The 16,346-nt window shown below is 38.9% G+C and overlaps 1 protein-coding gene across 1 annotated transcript in view; it reads right to left on the minus strand.

Annotated features, from left to right (window-relative positions):
* Nucleotides 1–16,346, minus strand: part of KIF6 (kinesin family member 6) — a 382,012-nt gene that overhangs the window by 268,945 nt on the left and 96,721 nt on the right. The window contains exon 6 of the mRNA XM_029945027.1: nucleotides 13,440–13,569. Coding sequence (XP_029800887.1) covers nucleotides 13,440–13,569 — 130 coding nt within the window. The remainder of the gene's footprint in view (nucleotides 1–13,439; nucleotides 13,570–16,346) is intronic.

Here is a 16,346-nt window from a genome sequence, read left to right on the forward strand (position 1 = left end):
AAATGGGTCACCAGAAGGCCCGCCACACCCTTGATGTACACGAACTCAGCCTGGAGGTGAGAACTGACCAAACCTAGAGGTGTATCATGTGACACTAAAACACCTGTCCCGACCCTTCCTGAGGTGTTTCAGAGCATAGTGCCCAGCAGCAAAATATCCCCAATTAGATAACCTTCAATTGGAATTAATGATCCTAAACTGCTTGTTTTTCTTTCTGATTTTTCTCTTTATCAGATACATAGCTTTTAGAAAAGCAGTCAAAATCATTTTCCCTAGTTGCAGGATTTCTAGGGCCAGCATATTGTCAAGGTGGTTTTGTAAAAGAGAAAAATAGATTAGGCATGTCAATTTTGTGTAAAATTTAAAAGCAAGTTTTGGAGCAACCGGGAACATATAATAAGAATATTCTAGCAAGTATGATTCACCTTTCTGACATCCTGTTTTATTTTATTATATATATCTCCTAACAAGTCTGGGATCAATTTGATGGATTTTTATTTTCACATCCTCTAAAATCTACTAGAATGACTTAGTTTTAGGAAAACTAAATGTCAGAATTAAGGACGGCTCTTTTTCTGCTGGCTGTCAGGATTCAGAAGATGGCCTCTATGGGTCACTTCTTCAGGATTTGACAAATGAAAGTCAAGCACATCTATATCAAAAGATAAGTATGCTCAAATTGGCCCATTTGCCAACTGAGAAGAAATTTTACCCATATCTTGAATCAGAGTTATGACCAACTATCATCTCGGTTTATCATCCTTGAACGAGATATCATAACATAATCACCAAAGTAAAGGTTTGCTCTCTGAACAATGGAAATTATATGACCCCAAATGTTCCTCCAGCCTCCCCCATTTTTTTCCTTGACTGTGAGAGTAATCATAACAAAATTGATTTTTCAATGGCAAGAAGTAACCTATCACCGTTATCTAGTACATTTGCACCTTTTAAGAAAATTTATAACAGTTTATTGTCAAATTGGTTTCCATATAACACCCAGTGCTTCTCCCCACAAGTGCCCCCCTCCATGACTGCCACCCCTTTCCTCCTTCCCCCTCTCCATTCAGTCCTCGGTTCTTTTTTAGTATTCAATAGTCTCTCATGATTTGTGTCCCTTGCTCTCCCCAACTCTCTTTCCCCCTTCCCCTCCATATGGTGCTCTGTTAGGTTTCTCCTGTTAGACCTATGAGTGCAAACATATGGTATCTGTCCTTCTCTGCCTGACTTATTTCACTCAGCATGACACCCTTGAGGTCCATCCACTTTGCTACAAATGGCCAGATTTCATTTTTTCATTGCCATATAGTACTCCACTGTATATATAAACCACATGTCCTTGATCCATTCATCAGGTGATGACTATTTAGGCTCCTTCCATGATTTGGCTATTGTTGAAAGTGCCGCTGCGAACACTGGAGTACATGTGCATCAGCACTTCTGTATCCCTTGGGTAAATCCCTAGCAGTGCTACTGCTGGGTCATAGGGGAGTTCTATTGTTAGTTTTTTGAGGAACCTCCATACTGTTTTCCAGAGCGGCTGCACCAGTTTACATTCCCACCAATATGGGGTTAAAAAGTCTAATGATCTCAAGAAGTGACAGAGCTCAGAGGATTTGTCTTTAGGGAAAACCTATTTTATGCAAACCACATAGCTCAAGATTCTAGGTAAGCTGAAAATACCCTTTACTGTCCACTGTACAGACAAGATCAGTACTGAACTCAGAATTCAGATATACATTCATATAATTTTGTTCTTATAAAAGAAGTTTATCCCATCAGATTGATGGTGATAATTCTCAATGCAACGTTTGAAGTCAGACATCAAGATCAGTAACAGACAGGAATTCAAGGACAATGTCACTCACAGTAGAGATGCTGAAGGAAACCTCTAGAAGCACAGAGGCTACTATTAGAAACATCATTTCTCTCTGCTTTATAGTCCCATCTTATTTTTTCCGTATTTTAAAGATTCCGCACGAAGCCCATGAAGATCTCTTGCTGTTAAAACTGGCAACACCCCAAATGGCACACCCCAACGTGGTAAAATTACTTGTTGAAGGTTTTTGGTGATTTATAAGACCCCTGTCTCCTCCCTCCTAGCTTGAAACAATATAAGGACTGGATACAAAAGTTAGCTTGCCAAAAAAAAAAAAAAAAAAAAAAAAAAAAAAATCTCTCAGTAAGAAATGCTGTAAGAATAGCTTCTGTGCTTAAAACCACAGCCAACACTGACATCCTGCCAGTTCCCCCATGTGTATTCCTGACTTGTAAGATAAGCCAAAAGCAATCTATCTGAGTTATTATCTCAGTTGCTTATAGAAATGTTGTTACTCAGGGCCTAATCCTAGGCCTCTTCGCTCTCTGATCCATTTCCTCCCTTCCCTCTATTTTTTTTGTTTTCTATACTGCAGCAGAGACGCTGAGCCCTAAAAGCAGCATCTTCCCAAGACCCCTTTTAGCTGGCAACCAACTGGGAAGGCAGGGAGGGGGAGGAAGGCTCTGGCTTCTCCCTCCCTCACGCCCTCCTATCTCAGGCCTCCACTGGCTGAGACCTGCCTACGGAGCGGAGCGGAGGCAGCTGCTGGCGTTGCTGATCTCTCTGGGCAGCACCTTCTCTCCTTAGCTTTTGCATCCTTTGTTAGTTTTCAGCCACATTTCTTCTCCCCTCCACCCCGCACCCCCTGCGTCACCCTCCTCCACTTCTTCCTCCTCCTTTTTTGCTTCTAATGGCACTTTCATCTTTACGATGGCTTTCTTTTTCTCTGTCATTTCTTCTCTGGGTTCCTCAAACTTGATTTCCATCCTCTTCTCTTGTAATCCCTTCTATTTTTTGGAGCTATTTTTAGAAAATAAAGATTACATTGAGGTAACATATTTAAGACTGTGAAGAACACTTCCTCTGCCCCGTGATGTGATCAGCCTTCAAATATGTATTCCTCAGCCACCCTCCACCCGATTCCTTATAAATGGTTAAGTCTTCAGCTGTTTTCTTTCTGACAATTTTATGTCTGAACATGTCCATCTTTTTGCTAAAGAACAATCTGGGGGGAGGGGTGCAGCCTTCAAATTAAGTTTGTGCCCTGAATACTTTACTTTGTATCTGTTATGTTCTCAGCTTGAAGAGCATATACTTTCCTCTTTTGTTTTTGTTTTGCACGAAGAGGCCTGGGATGGTTTCGTCACCAGCTCCTGGAACCCCACTCACCACACACCATCTCTCTTGTCAAGAGCTGAGACCACTGACCATAAAAATGACCTGCCTTACAGGTTTCTTCTTTGGATCCATAGTTCACAGAGTAGAATGGATATCTATCTCATAGTGCCCCCTCCCCCACACTTCCCTGTGTTCTTAGAGATCTCATCACCCTAACCCAAAGATCATTGGATTTGCATTTGAGACTTGTGACCCTTTCTTTAAGGGGAAACTCTATCCTGCCTGAGGCTGGAGGATAAATGTGTTGGCTCTCAGTACCCTCCCTCTCCATAATTCAAATTTCATAATATTTGGCAACTTCTTTCATGGTTTGAGGTTATGGCTACTTTCTTGTTTCACTGAAGTTAACTTCTTTTTCCCTCTGTTTTTTATATTTTGTTGCTGTTGTTGGAGAATTTCAGTAAAAGGAACTAGAGGAAAAATTACTTTCTTTTGCTATGCTTAGTCAGAAATGAGAAGTTGAAAGATCAGTAGGAACTCTGGAGCTAAACTTTTACAGCCAAAAAAATTGTTTCTCTAATTATGTTTATAGAATAGGTATATTTTAACTTTCTAAAAATGGCTGTACTTTGCCACTTCATTTATTTTTATAAATAAATGTTTTAGATCTCAAAACTCATGGTTCATGCAATACTACTAATCAGGTTGGATGAGAGCAGAATGCAAACCATGATACAACAGAATCATCATTTTTAAGAAATTATATATTCCTCCTGTATCTCACATATAAAATATATGAAAAAGAGAGAAATGCCTCACATATAGTAAGTGCTCAAAATTGAAATTTCCTTCCTTCAGTAGATTAAGAAAAGAGATTACAACTGTCAACACATCTTCTGCTAAGGATTCTAGCTGCCTATTGAGACCTAATAATAAGAGATACTATTCTTATTTTAATGAGAACAGGGCCAACATGTATTTTGTAGACTGTGTATTTTGCTTTTCCCAGGTTCACAAATGTTGGAATAAACTTGTTAATTATATACAATTAATGTATTTGTTCTTTTTTGTTTTATTTGAGAGAGAGAGGGAGAGCAAGAGTACACAAGCATGGGAGAGGGGCCGAGGGAGAGAGGGAAAGAATCCTAAGCAGGCTCCACACTCAGTGCAGAGCCTGATGCAGGGCTTGGTTCCACGACCCTGGGATCATGACCTGCGCCAAAATCAAGAGTTGGATGCTCCACCCACTGAGCTACCCAGGTACCCTGAGTCAGTGTCCTTCTAATGGTCTTCTGGATTCGGATCCTGGAATGCTAATGGCTACCCAAATCCTCTTGTTTCCCACATACACACCAGACAAGATCAAGGCTTAGAGTGCTGGTAACAAACACAGTCACACAGTAAAGCTGCTCTTTCCTTTCTGTGCTATCCTCATATTATTAGGTCACATGTCCAACGACAGCTGTTCCTACAATGGGCATAAACCTACCACCTCCACTTAGGTCCCGTCTCCCAGCTGTGTTTGTGCTTCCGCAGGGCCACACAGTCACACCGTAAGCTTGGTAACGTGCAAAGTCTGAGAAATCACAAAACACATCAGCACAACTCAGATAAATCTTATTAGGTTTTTGATTTCAAGCAAAGAATTGAATAGAAAGACCTAATAGGTTGATAGGCTGATTCTTTGGAAAGTAACCTTTTCCAAAAGGTATGGAGTATCACAAATTTTTAAATGTCATGGGGCACCTGGGTGACTCATTCGGTTAAGTGTCCGACTTCGGCTCAGGTCATGATCTCCTGGCTCGTGGGTTCGAGCCCTGCATTGGGCTCTGTGCTGACAGCTAGCTCAGAGCCTGGAGCCTATCTTCAGATTCTATATCTCCCTCTCTCTCTGACCCTGTCACTCACTCACTCTCTCTCTCTCTCTCTCTCTCAAAAATAAATTAAAAACATTAAAAAATAAAGTAAAATAAAATAAAATGTCAAAGTTGGGGCACATGGGTGGCTCAGCTGATTAAATGTCTGACTTCGGCTCAGGTCATGATCTCACAACTTATGCATTCGAACCTTGCATCAGGTTCTGTGCTGACAGCTCAGAGCCTGGAGCTTGCTTCGGATTCTGTGTCTTCTTCTCTCTGCTCCACCCCTACTCATGCTCTGTCTCTGTCTCTCTCTCAAAAATAAATAAACATTTAAAAATTTTTTAATAAAATAAAATGTCAAAATGTCTGGGCTGTACTTTAAACTCACCAACAGGCACAGTATAGCATAAAACCACTTTTGATTCTGCACCTGAGATTGTAGGTCTTCTCTCATGAAATCACCAAATCTTCCTCTTCCCAGCAATGCAACCAAATGATTAATTAATGACTGACCAGTTAGCTAGCTGCCAGGTGCTGAGAGAACAGTGTTGAACAGGACAATAGTCTTCTCTTTAAATAAATAATTGCTAGCTAAAAAATTTATAATCTTCCCAAATGTCATTTCACTTAGTTCTTCTATAACTCTACAAAGTAGGTATCATTATGCCCATTGTACAGGTTAGAAAGTGTGGTTCACACTGGATCAGTGACTCAGCCAAGGACACGTGCCTGTCAAGGTGGAACCAGGAGCAGAATAGGAGGTCCTCTCCAAAGCTCTCTTTCTGCTCTTCACTTCTGCCTGGCAGGAATGCATAGTGATGGTGAGGAAGCCAAAGAGTGGCCATCAAGACTGACTGGAAGAACCTGATGGTTCACTCAGGAAGGGAAGCCAGGTGGGAAGAAAGCACGCCACCCACAAAAGGGACCCCGGGCTCTCCCAATGTTGGCACAAAGTGTTCTTTTCTCACCAAAGGCCCCCTTCCAGCAGTTTCATAACCAATGGTGTCTACCAGCTAAAGCATATCATTCTTTCTGCATTCATCAAGGTCAAAAGCTACACCTGGTATCAATCATACGAGAACTTATATTCTAGGTTATCTGGACCCTGGATCAGTTTTCCAGGGTTGTCATAACAAAGTATAACAAACTGAGGGGGCTTAAACACCAGAAATGTATCATCTCACAATCCTTAAGGCTAGAAGTCCAAAATGAAGGTGTTGGTTCTTCCCTCTGAGGGCTGTGAGGGAGGGATCTGTTCCAAGCCTCTCTCCTTGGCTTATAGATGAACATTTTTGTGTTCATACAGCATTTCCATGTATATGTATCTGTCTCTAAATTTCCTCATTTTATAAGGACACCAGTCCTATGGGATTAGGGCTCACCTTAATGACCTCATTTTTAACTTGATGACCTCTATAAAGACTCTACTTCTTTAGATGATCACATTCTGAGGGGCTGAGGAGTTAGGACTTCAACATATGAATGAGGAGGAGGGGGAAGGAGACAATTTAACCCAGAACAGACACCACTATGAAGTTTTCATATTAGACACCCCAGATACTATTCTCTTCTCTAAACTGGCTTGTAAAAGAGGCTTGTATTAGTCTAATGATTCACTCTGAGCATCACTACAATTCTTTAAAATGAATATTTAAATTGCACTTTTACCAATGGAAGCTACTCCCAGAGGGAGGATTCAAAAAGAACCCTGATTTTGTTAATTCAAGATAGCCTTTTTCAAGATTCAGGTAAAATTCCTGTGCCCCAGAAAGCTCTGATAAGATCCACTCCAACCTGGTGATGACAGTCCCTTTTCATGTCCCTGGTCAAATGTGAATAAGGAGGTCGATGCTCCTGGACATCAAATCTCAATTCAAAACAACAGACCACTTTCTCATATGTAGCATTACTTATCAATGAGCTATTGCATCTCTAAGGATGGCATCCGGAGCAAAAACCACAAAACAAAAAGATTGATTTAGGTATATTAAAGAAAAGAAAGTACAATGAAAAGAAAATCTATAAAATTTTAAAATATGTGCTAAATATATGACAAAGGCAAAAAATTATTACCTTTAATGTTCAGTCACTCAATAATTATTTACTGAGCACTTATTATATATGTCAGGCTGTATCTAGGTATGGCAGATATGAACAAGACCAAGTCCCAGCCCACATGCAGTCAGCAAATCAACCAGACCTATAACACTCCAGAAGAGAAACAATTAGAAGACATAAATAAAAGCAAATATGCAAATGGTAAATAAATTAAAGCAAGATCATTTTTGCCTACCAAATTAGCTGAACTTTCAAATTTTGTGGTACTGGCAAGGGTACAGAATATGCGTGTGCTCAAAAACTTCTCTGTGAATGGGTTTCAATCAGCATGTTAATGGTAAAAAGCTAACTGCCTTCAGGTTTAGCCAGAGCACCTTTAAAGTGTTAAAACGGCAAATGACATATCCAGTAAAAGATTGGTATCCAAAATATATAAAGAACAACTCAATACCAAAAACAAATAACCTACTTAAAAATGAACAGAAGACATGAGCAGACATTTCTCCAAAAAAGACATCCAGATGGCCAACAGCACATGAAAAGACGCTCATCATCACTTATAATCAGGGAAATACAAATCAAAACCACAATGAGATACCACCTCAGACCTGTTAGAATAGTTAAAATCAACAACACAACAAACAACAGATACTGGCAAGGATGTGGAAAAAGGGGAACGGTTTTGTACTGTTGGTGGGAATACAAACTGGAACAGCCACTGTGGAAAACAGTATGGGGGTCCCTCAAAAAGTTAAAAATGGAATTACTATATCATCTGGTAGTTGCACTACTGGGTATTTACCCCAAAATACAAAAACACTAATTCCAAGGGATAATACATGCACCCCTATGTTTACAGCAGCATTATTTACAATAGCCAAACGACGGTGAGAGCTCAAATAGTCGCTGACTGATGAATGGATGAAGAAGATGTGGTGTATTGTGGTGTATACACACAATGGAATATTTCTCAGCCATAAAAGAGAATGAAATCTTGCCATCTGCAATGACATGGATGGAGCTAGAGCATATTATGCTAAGTGAAATAAGTCAGAGAAAGGCAAATACCATATGATCTCATTCAAATGTGAAATTTAAGAAATAAAATAAATGAGCAAAGCGGAAAAAAAGGGAAGGATAAACCAAGAAACAGACTCCTAACTATAGAGAAGAATTTGATGGTTACCAGGGAGGAGGTGGGCAGGGGGATGGATGAAACAGGTGATGGGGATTAAGGAGCACACTTGTCACTATCAGCACTGGGTGGTGTATGGAAGTGTTGAATCATCATATTGTAGACCTGAAACTAATATAACACTGTGTTAAATATATTGGAATCAAAATTAAATTAAATTAAACTGAATTTTAAAAATTTAGATTTGCAAGTTTTGAATTCAGTAGGTGCTTACTATATGCCAGGCACTGGTCGAGGTGTTAGGGACCCAAAGATGAAGAAAATCCAGAGAGATCCTGGCCCTGAAAGAGCATACTCTAGTCAGAGAGACAAACGTAACTTTTTAAAATACCATTTCATACATGTTCTAGCAAAAAGAAATTAAATGAAATGCTAAAATGCATATTCCTGGGCTCCACCACAGAGATTCTGAATCCACTGATCAGAAGTGGGATCCAAGAAACTGTCTCTTGACTATCACAGGATATTCTAATGTAAGCTATCCTCAGGCCACACTTGGGCACAGAGTGTTCTAAACCATAGGTAGGGCTGAGCAGAGGGTCCCAGCAACAGGACCCGGTAGGACCTCACAATCGAATGCAGAATGCCTTCGTCAATTAGATTTGATTAGCTGATAGAAGCCTTTCAGTGATAAGACAGAAAAGTATCAAGTCCTGCTTGCTTGCTACTGGTGGGCTTTGACATTGGGTCACACACAGTTCAGCTTTTATCATTTATTCTCTTTGGCAAGCAATTCAACTGTTTTAAAAAACTTACCCTAAGGACATAATCAGGTTTTATTCAAAGCTTTAGTAGGATTACAGAAATTATTGAAGAGTTCTGAATGAATAAGAAGAGGATGAAGCTACTCTTAATTGCTTTTCCTCCAAACGCTGGCTCTGGGTAGAGACACTAAAAGGAAGAGAGCTCCACTTCGTGTCCCACATACTCAGACTCTGTTTTGCAAATGTTTTCTGGTTGCCACGGCAACTTCTGGACAGCTCTGTGTAGAAATGGGAAATTGGGGACCTCATTTTTTAAAAAACGATTAGTGTGTTCTTTTTATCCTGGTTAGCTCGTTCTGTGCTGACAAATTACATTCTGACAGCAAGGCTGTATTTCCAGGGATTGATAGTCTTCATTTATATTTTGATGTGTTTATTTGCCTTCAATGAATTCAAAAGATAAACTGAAGTGCTAAATACTTGCTATGCTATTTAAGTAACTCAGAAATATATCCTCCTTGAAAAATTTCACATGTTATTGACATGATTATTGTAATCATGAAATGTAATATAAGGAAAGAGCACAAGCTTCTGAATCAGTCATCTCAATGCTGAACACTGGCTCTGCCACTAGCTGGTTGTGTGACTTTGGGCAAGCAGTCTAACTCTTTGAGCCTAAGCTTCCATCTATAAAATAAGAACCAAAAAATAATATCGATAGATAGATAGATGATAGATAGATAGATAGAGATGGGTATATAGAAAATGTCCGCAAAAATGCCAAGTCTATTGAGCAGGTTCTCAACATAGCATGGTACTACCAAAGAAACAAGCAGAGAAACATCCAAAACCTGTGAGACTTGGTTTAAAAGAAATTGGGCTTTACAAAAAAAAAATTAATAAAAAAATAATATACAACCAGCATTATTAGGATTGAACCTTGTCAGGTTTTAGCTATTTATGATACTATTATTAGACGCTCAGCAGTAATAGGAAAAGATGGTTGGAATTCTGTAAGGTGGTAGAACATGACAGATACTCTGGCACAAAGAAGTTTAAAGTCCTCAAAACTTTACAAAACAATAGTCTGAAAATAGGCAGTCAGCTAAAGTTAACACATAACTTTGAAATATCAAATGACCAAACTTTTAAGCTAATATTGGTCATGGTGAACCAGGGCCAGGAGCCCTTCCTGACTCATTCGAGATGAGGGACTATAATTTTGAGGGCAAGACCTAGGTTTCTCTAGGGATAAGTCACCTCTGGAGGAAGGTTAGCATTGAGTCAGGAACAGGTTTCTCTACTTGTTTTCTAAGAGCATTTATAAGTTTACCTTTTCTCTCTTTCATATTCTCCTGGTTGCCAGAACTCAGCTATAGCCTACATCTCTAGGTCTGCTCTTTATTAAACTGTGTATAGAGAAGGATCTTTAGTTGGGCATGCTGAATCTTTTGTCATTATGCCCCATAATTTTTAATCAGCCTTTATTTCTTAATCTTCAATTATGACGAATAAGAGCATCATGGATGATTAATTACTGTTGAGGCAAAACACAAATGCAGAACACTGGAAAGCCAAACGAGATATTTGGAAATTAAAACTTTCTTTTCAAGTAAATAATAATTCCAGGGCTCTTAAATCCATGTTTCATGGGGCACATAAGTTCAACCTATATAAGTTAGTCTACTGAAAAGCATTCACGCAGAACTGGTGAAAAACAACAAAACTAAGGGCCCAGAACAATAGCCGATGTCAGCACCATGCTTTACTATCTGAATTTGGTTTCCATTTATCCATTTTATATCTAAGTTGGTACATTCTGGAGAGTAGAAATGGAGCAGATAAAAAAGTCACTTGATAGAGATTTTCTCAGACTAGTTATCTCCCTCCCCTAGCTTAGTATCTTCACCTACTTTACCTCTGTTATCAAAGACAAGATAAAACACAGAATTCTGGGAGCATGGTTTGATAAGGAAAGTGCCAAGAATATGCAATGGGGAAAACACAGTCTCTTCAGTAAACAGTGCTGGGAAAACTGAACAGCTACCTGCAAAAGGATAAAACTGGACGCCTTTCTTACAACATGCACAAAAATAAACTCAAAAAAGGATTACAGACCTAAATGTGAGACCTGAAACCATAAAACTCCTCAAAGAAAGCACAGGCAGTAATCTCTAGGACATTGCTCTTAGCAACATATTTATGGATATGTCTCCTTAGGCAAGAGAAACAAAAACAAAAATAAACTATTGGGACTACACCCAAATAAAAAGCTTTTGCATAGCAAAAGCAACCATTGACAAAACAAAAAGGCAATCTAGTGAATGGGAGAAGATATTTGCAAATGATAAATCTGGTAAGAGGTTAATATCTAAAATATATAAGTAACTTATACAATTCAACACCAAAAAAAAAAAACCCCACACAAATAATCTGATTAAAAAATAAGTAACCTGAACATTAAAAAAATTTTTTTTATGTTTTTTATTTTATTTTTGAGAGACAGAGAGAGATAGCACAAGCAGGGGAGGGTCAGAGAGAGAGGGAGACACAGAATCCAAAATAGGTTCCAGGCTCTGAGCTAGTTGTCAGCACAGAGCCCAATGCGGGGCTTGAACCCACAAACCCTGAGCCGAAGCCGGATGCTTAACCAACGGACTGAGCCACCCAGGTGCCTCCTTTTGCTTTTTTAAATTTTTTTTAATGTTTTTTATTTTATTTTTGAGAGACAGAGAGAGACAGCACGAGCAGGGGAACAACCTGAATATTTTTTAAAGACATCCAGATGGCCAACAGACACATGAAAAGATGCTCAGCATCACTAATGACCAGGGAAATGCAAATCAAAACCACAATTAAATATCAACTCATACTAGTTAGAATGGCTAGTATTAAAAAGACAAGAAATAACAAGTGTTAGCAAGGATATGGGGAAATGGGAACCTTCATGCACTATTGGTGAAAATGTAAATTGGTGCAGCCACTGTGAAAAACAATATGGAGGTTCCTTGAAAAATTATAAAGAGGACTACCATATGATCCAGTAATTCCGCTATTATTTCCCCAAAGAACATGAAAACACTAGTTCAAAAAGATATATGCACCCCTATGTTTCTTGCAGCATTATTTATAATAGCCAAGATATGGAAGCAAACCAAATGTCTACTAGCAGATGAATGGATGAAGACGTGGTATATATAAACAATGGAATACCTCTTCGTCATTAAAAAAAAATGAGATTTTGCCACTTACTACAACATGGATGGACCCAGAGGGTATCATGCTAAGTGAAATAAGTCAGACAGAGAAAGACAAATGCTATGTGACTTCACTTATATGTGGAATCTAAAATACAAAACAAACAAAACCAAACAGACTCTTAAATACAGACAACAAACTGGTGGTTGCCAGAGAGGACACAGACAGAGGATGGACAATGTGGATAGAGGGGATTAGGAGGTACAAAATTCTAGTTACAAAATAAGTAAGGGACGGAGATGAAAGGTACAGCATAGGGAATAACACTATAGTAACATTTCTTGGTGACAATGGTGACTACACTTATGACAAGCACTGAATATTGTACAGACTTGGCAAATCACTATGTTGTACACCTGAAACTAATATGACACTGGATGTTAATTATACTTCAGTTAAAAACAAACCCAAAAACGGAAGTGCCAGTGATAACAGTAAGCTGTTCATGTGGGGAACTGTTCCCACACCGTCCTGGCCACTCCATTCCTTTACTGCAGCGTGGCTGGATGACAGTAACTGGTTGAGGTCAGAGCCTCTGGTCAAGCTTAGTCAGTCCTGGCTCCTGCCTAGGGTTCCCAGGTGAAATACAGGCACCCACTTAGGTACAAATGTTAGATCAACAATAAGTAAGTTTCAGTATAAATACATCCAAAATATTGCACTGAAGTATGCTTATACTGCACACATGGCAGTCTTTGTCTGCCAACAGTAGCTGCAAATGCACAGAGCACGTCTCCTGTCCCATGGATTGTTCTAAATGCCTTATGAATATTAATTCCCTAAATACATGAAAATATATGGGTATATAAACCTATGCTGATACATGGATGATCTGAGGTGAGGAATAATGAACTGCGCATTTTTAAATTTCAAAAATGATGCAAAAATTCCTATACTTAAAATATTTAATGAGTTTTCATTGGTCATCTGCAAACAAATTTGAAAACTGAAAATATAAAAGTGAAGAGCCTAGATTTCAGTTCCTGCCCATTAACTAGCTGGATGACCTTAGGAAAGTCTCCTAAATTCTCTGAATCTAAGTTTTTCTTCTTTTCTTTTTCTTTTTTTGCTTTGAATCTAGTTTTGTTTTTTTTAATCTATAACATGAGATTTGGATGAGATTATTTTTGAGGTCATTACTGCTCCTAAAATTCTATTTTATCTTATAACGTGGAGAAAGCAGCTCACACAGATCAGTCCATTACCTCTGCAATCATTCTGTTGGTGTCTCCTAAGAAAAGCAGATTCAGAGCTTCCTCTTCTGTTGCTGCCTGATGGAGAGACAGGTTTTTCAGGTGAATGTTCTGGTCAGCGTCCTCCAATATTGTCACTTTCCTAGGGAAATGGGGAGTAACAAAACAAGGTACTTTGAGAATCAAAAGAACGTTTAGTCTTCTGATGGGTTTATTTTTAAAAGGCTGTATAGTACTACGTCTTGAACTTATAAAATCAAACGATACACAAGACACCAGGCAGTAGTGGATTCGCATCAAACACTGACATTCTCTTGACGGTACTATTAAGTAGTTCAGGGGTTGAAAAGCACGTCACAAGCTGCTGATTTAAAGCCATCTGTCTCTGCAATCATCAGATCACTAAATCATACGTATTTTTACTGAATTAAAAATGCAAATAGATAACCTTCTACTTATATATCAAGAAAGTTGACCATATTGTTTCTCACTGTGTCATAATTCAGTATCTTACATAGGGAATGCACTAATTCTTCTTCTTCTAATTTTTCCACTTTGTTCAATTTCATATCACTTTCAATTTACATGACCTTTCAAACTGGTTAGCCCATCAGTTTAAACATGATGGAAATATAAGTGCCTTGTCATCCCTCCAAGGGATACCTTGTCTAGTTTTCTTATCAAGGTGAGTTTTAAAATTCTCAAGAAGTCTTATAATAGTTTTAGTTTGTTATTATTTTTATGTCCATCAAATGGGTGTCTTGATTCCCCCCCCCCTTTTCTAAACAACATACCTTTTCATTCCATTACATCCTTATAGTCAAAGCTTTAGGTCTGGAATTACATTCATCTATGACAACTGCCTTCATGGGATGCCAACACCACTTCCTCCCCAAGTGAATCTTAACTCAGTTTCCAGACTTGCCTTGTCAATACTCTCCTTGGAGTCCTTTTAGGACTTTCTGCAACTGAATACAATGTGAACTCCTTCTACTCTGCTTCAAAGGCCTACAGATTCAAGCAATAAAATTACTAGAGAGATTTCCCTTCTGCCTCTTGAGTTTTGCCTTCTTGATTTTTTAAAGAATTGTTAAGGAAAGAAAATCTTATAATTTACAAGAATTGCCAAAAAGTATCTCTGTGTATCTGTACTTATTTAAGACATTTGGAATTGATGGTAATAAGTAAAGGCTGGCATCATCTAGTGTTACTTGTGATGTGTTTTTACTTGGACATGTGTCACTTGCCTATTTATAATAACATTTAGAATACCTTAAAAATGAAGGTTTTGCAAATATAATTTTTCATCCTTCCCTTTTGGGAGGAGGTTATCTGGGCTTTCATATATAATTTGTGGGTACTTAAAATACTAATTGCCGGAAGAAAATGTAACTCTACCAGCACATCTGTGACCAATATGTCATTAATAATGTACTCCATTGCCAAGTTTTGGACTCCTTTTTGTCTCCTTCAACAATACCAACTAGGATGGAAAAAGATCTTTTCCATTAATGAAAACAAGTGTATTTTATTTCTTTGTCAACAAGACTCATAAGTGAGCTTATTAAAAATGCTTAAGAGTTCAAAAATGCTTGGAAAACATGAAGGCATTTTTAAGCAAAATGGATCAGCTGTGTTCTCTTTTTAGGAACCCTCTTTATTCCTTAAATGTTATATCCACCCTGATCTTCTAGAGCACTTGAGAAAGTTCAGCTAAATTCAATCACTAGGGAGACAGAAGTCAGAATTCTTCCTAAAGCCACTGATTCCAGGGCTGCAGGGTGCAAGAAATTAAGTAACATTGGAAGGAAGATAAAAACGTGAAACAAGTGACGAAATGATTAAAAGTGAAAATAAAAGAGAGTTCTCTGTCAACATGAAGATAAGAACAAACCCCCCGACTCTGAGGCACAGTCATCTGTGATACACGCTGAAGGGCCACGCCAGATACAGCACTACCTTGTGCAAGTGCAGAAAAGGGAGAGGGAGGAGCAGGATATGATTCAAAGAGGAGGATGCTCATGCTCACTGGGCACCAAAAGTATGCTGGGCACCCGCGGTGTTTCACTTAACCCAGGGGTTCCCACCCTGACTGCACACAGGAACAACCTGCACACAGCAAATGATGGTGCCAGGTGCCCTCTTTAGAGATTTTTGATTTGAGTGTGCTGGGGGCCTGGTCTGGGTATCAGAGTTCGTAAGAGCTCCAGGTGATTCTAGCGTAGAGTCACGGTTGAAAGCCATTGACTTCATCTTGAACAATCCTACAAGGCAGATATGTGGGGTGGAGATTTCTGGTTTCTTTATCTCTACTTTCCACCCAGTTCCACCCGGTGTTCAAAGGGGAAAGTTACTCATCTAATTGGTTGCAGCTGAAGTTACTCCTGAGCTACATCCACGAACAGGCAAGGTCACTGTGGATTTTAAAAAGCTAGTCTTTTCATGGGAAGTCTCTTGTCTACCTCCCCAGCCTTCCACGCAGCTGACTGGTAAACCAAGCCACCCGTCAGTCACAACAATAACTAAAGCTCAACTGGGGATTATTATCTACCTAAACACCCACAGGCCTTATAATATTGCTGAATCAAAAAACCCAAGTGTTGGGAGGGACTCAATATACACACATCTCTCATCATTACTCCACTGGAATAAGAAATGCAGAAAACAAGCAAGGTTGGAATTCTGAAAGTGTTCATTTGTCAGACAGCCTAAATGGGTCACCGGTTTGGATTATATTTACACATAATAGTTATAAGCAGAAGATAGGAAGTGTTTATGAAATGTCATCAGAGGCATTTGGCTAAGCTACTTTTTTCTTCTAAATCATTCAGAGCCTTTGATCTCCAGTGTGGCTACTTCAGAACTATCACACGCCCATATTTACTTCCAGGTGCTTGCCCGGCTTTGTCACTTTGATCA

This window comes from Suricata suricatta, chromosome 7 (assembly GCF_006229205.1).
Source record: "Suricata suricatta isolate VVHF042 chromosome 7, meerkat_22Aug2017_6uvM2_HiC, whole genome shotgun sequence".
Taxonomy (NCBI): Eukaryota; Metazoa; Chordata; class Mammalia; order Carnivora; family Herpestidae; genus Suricata; species Suricata suricatta.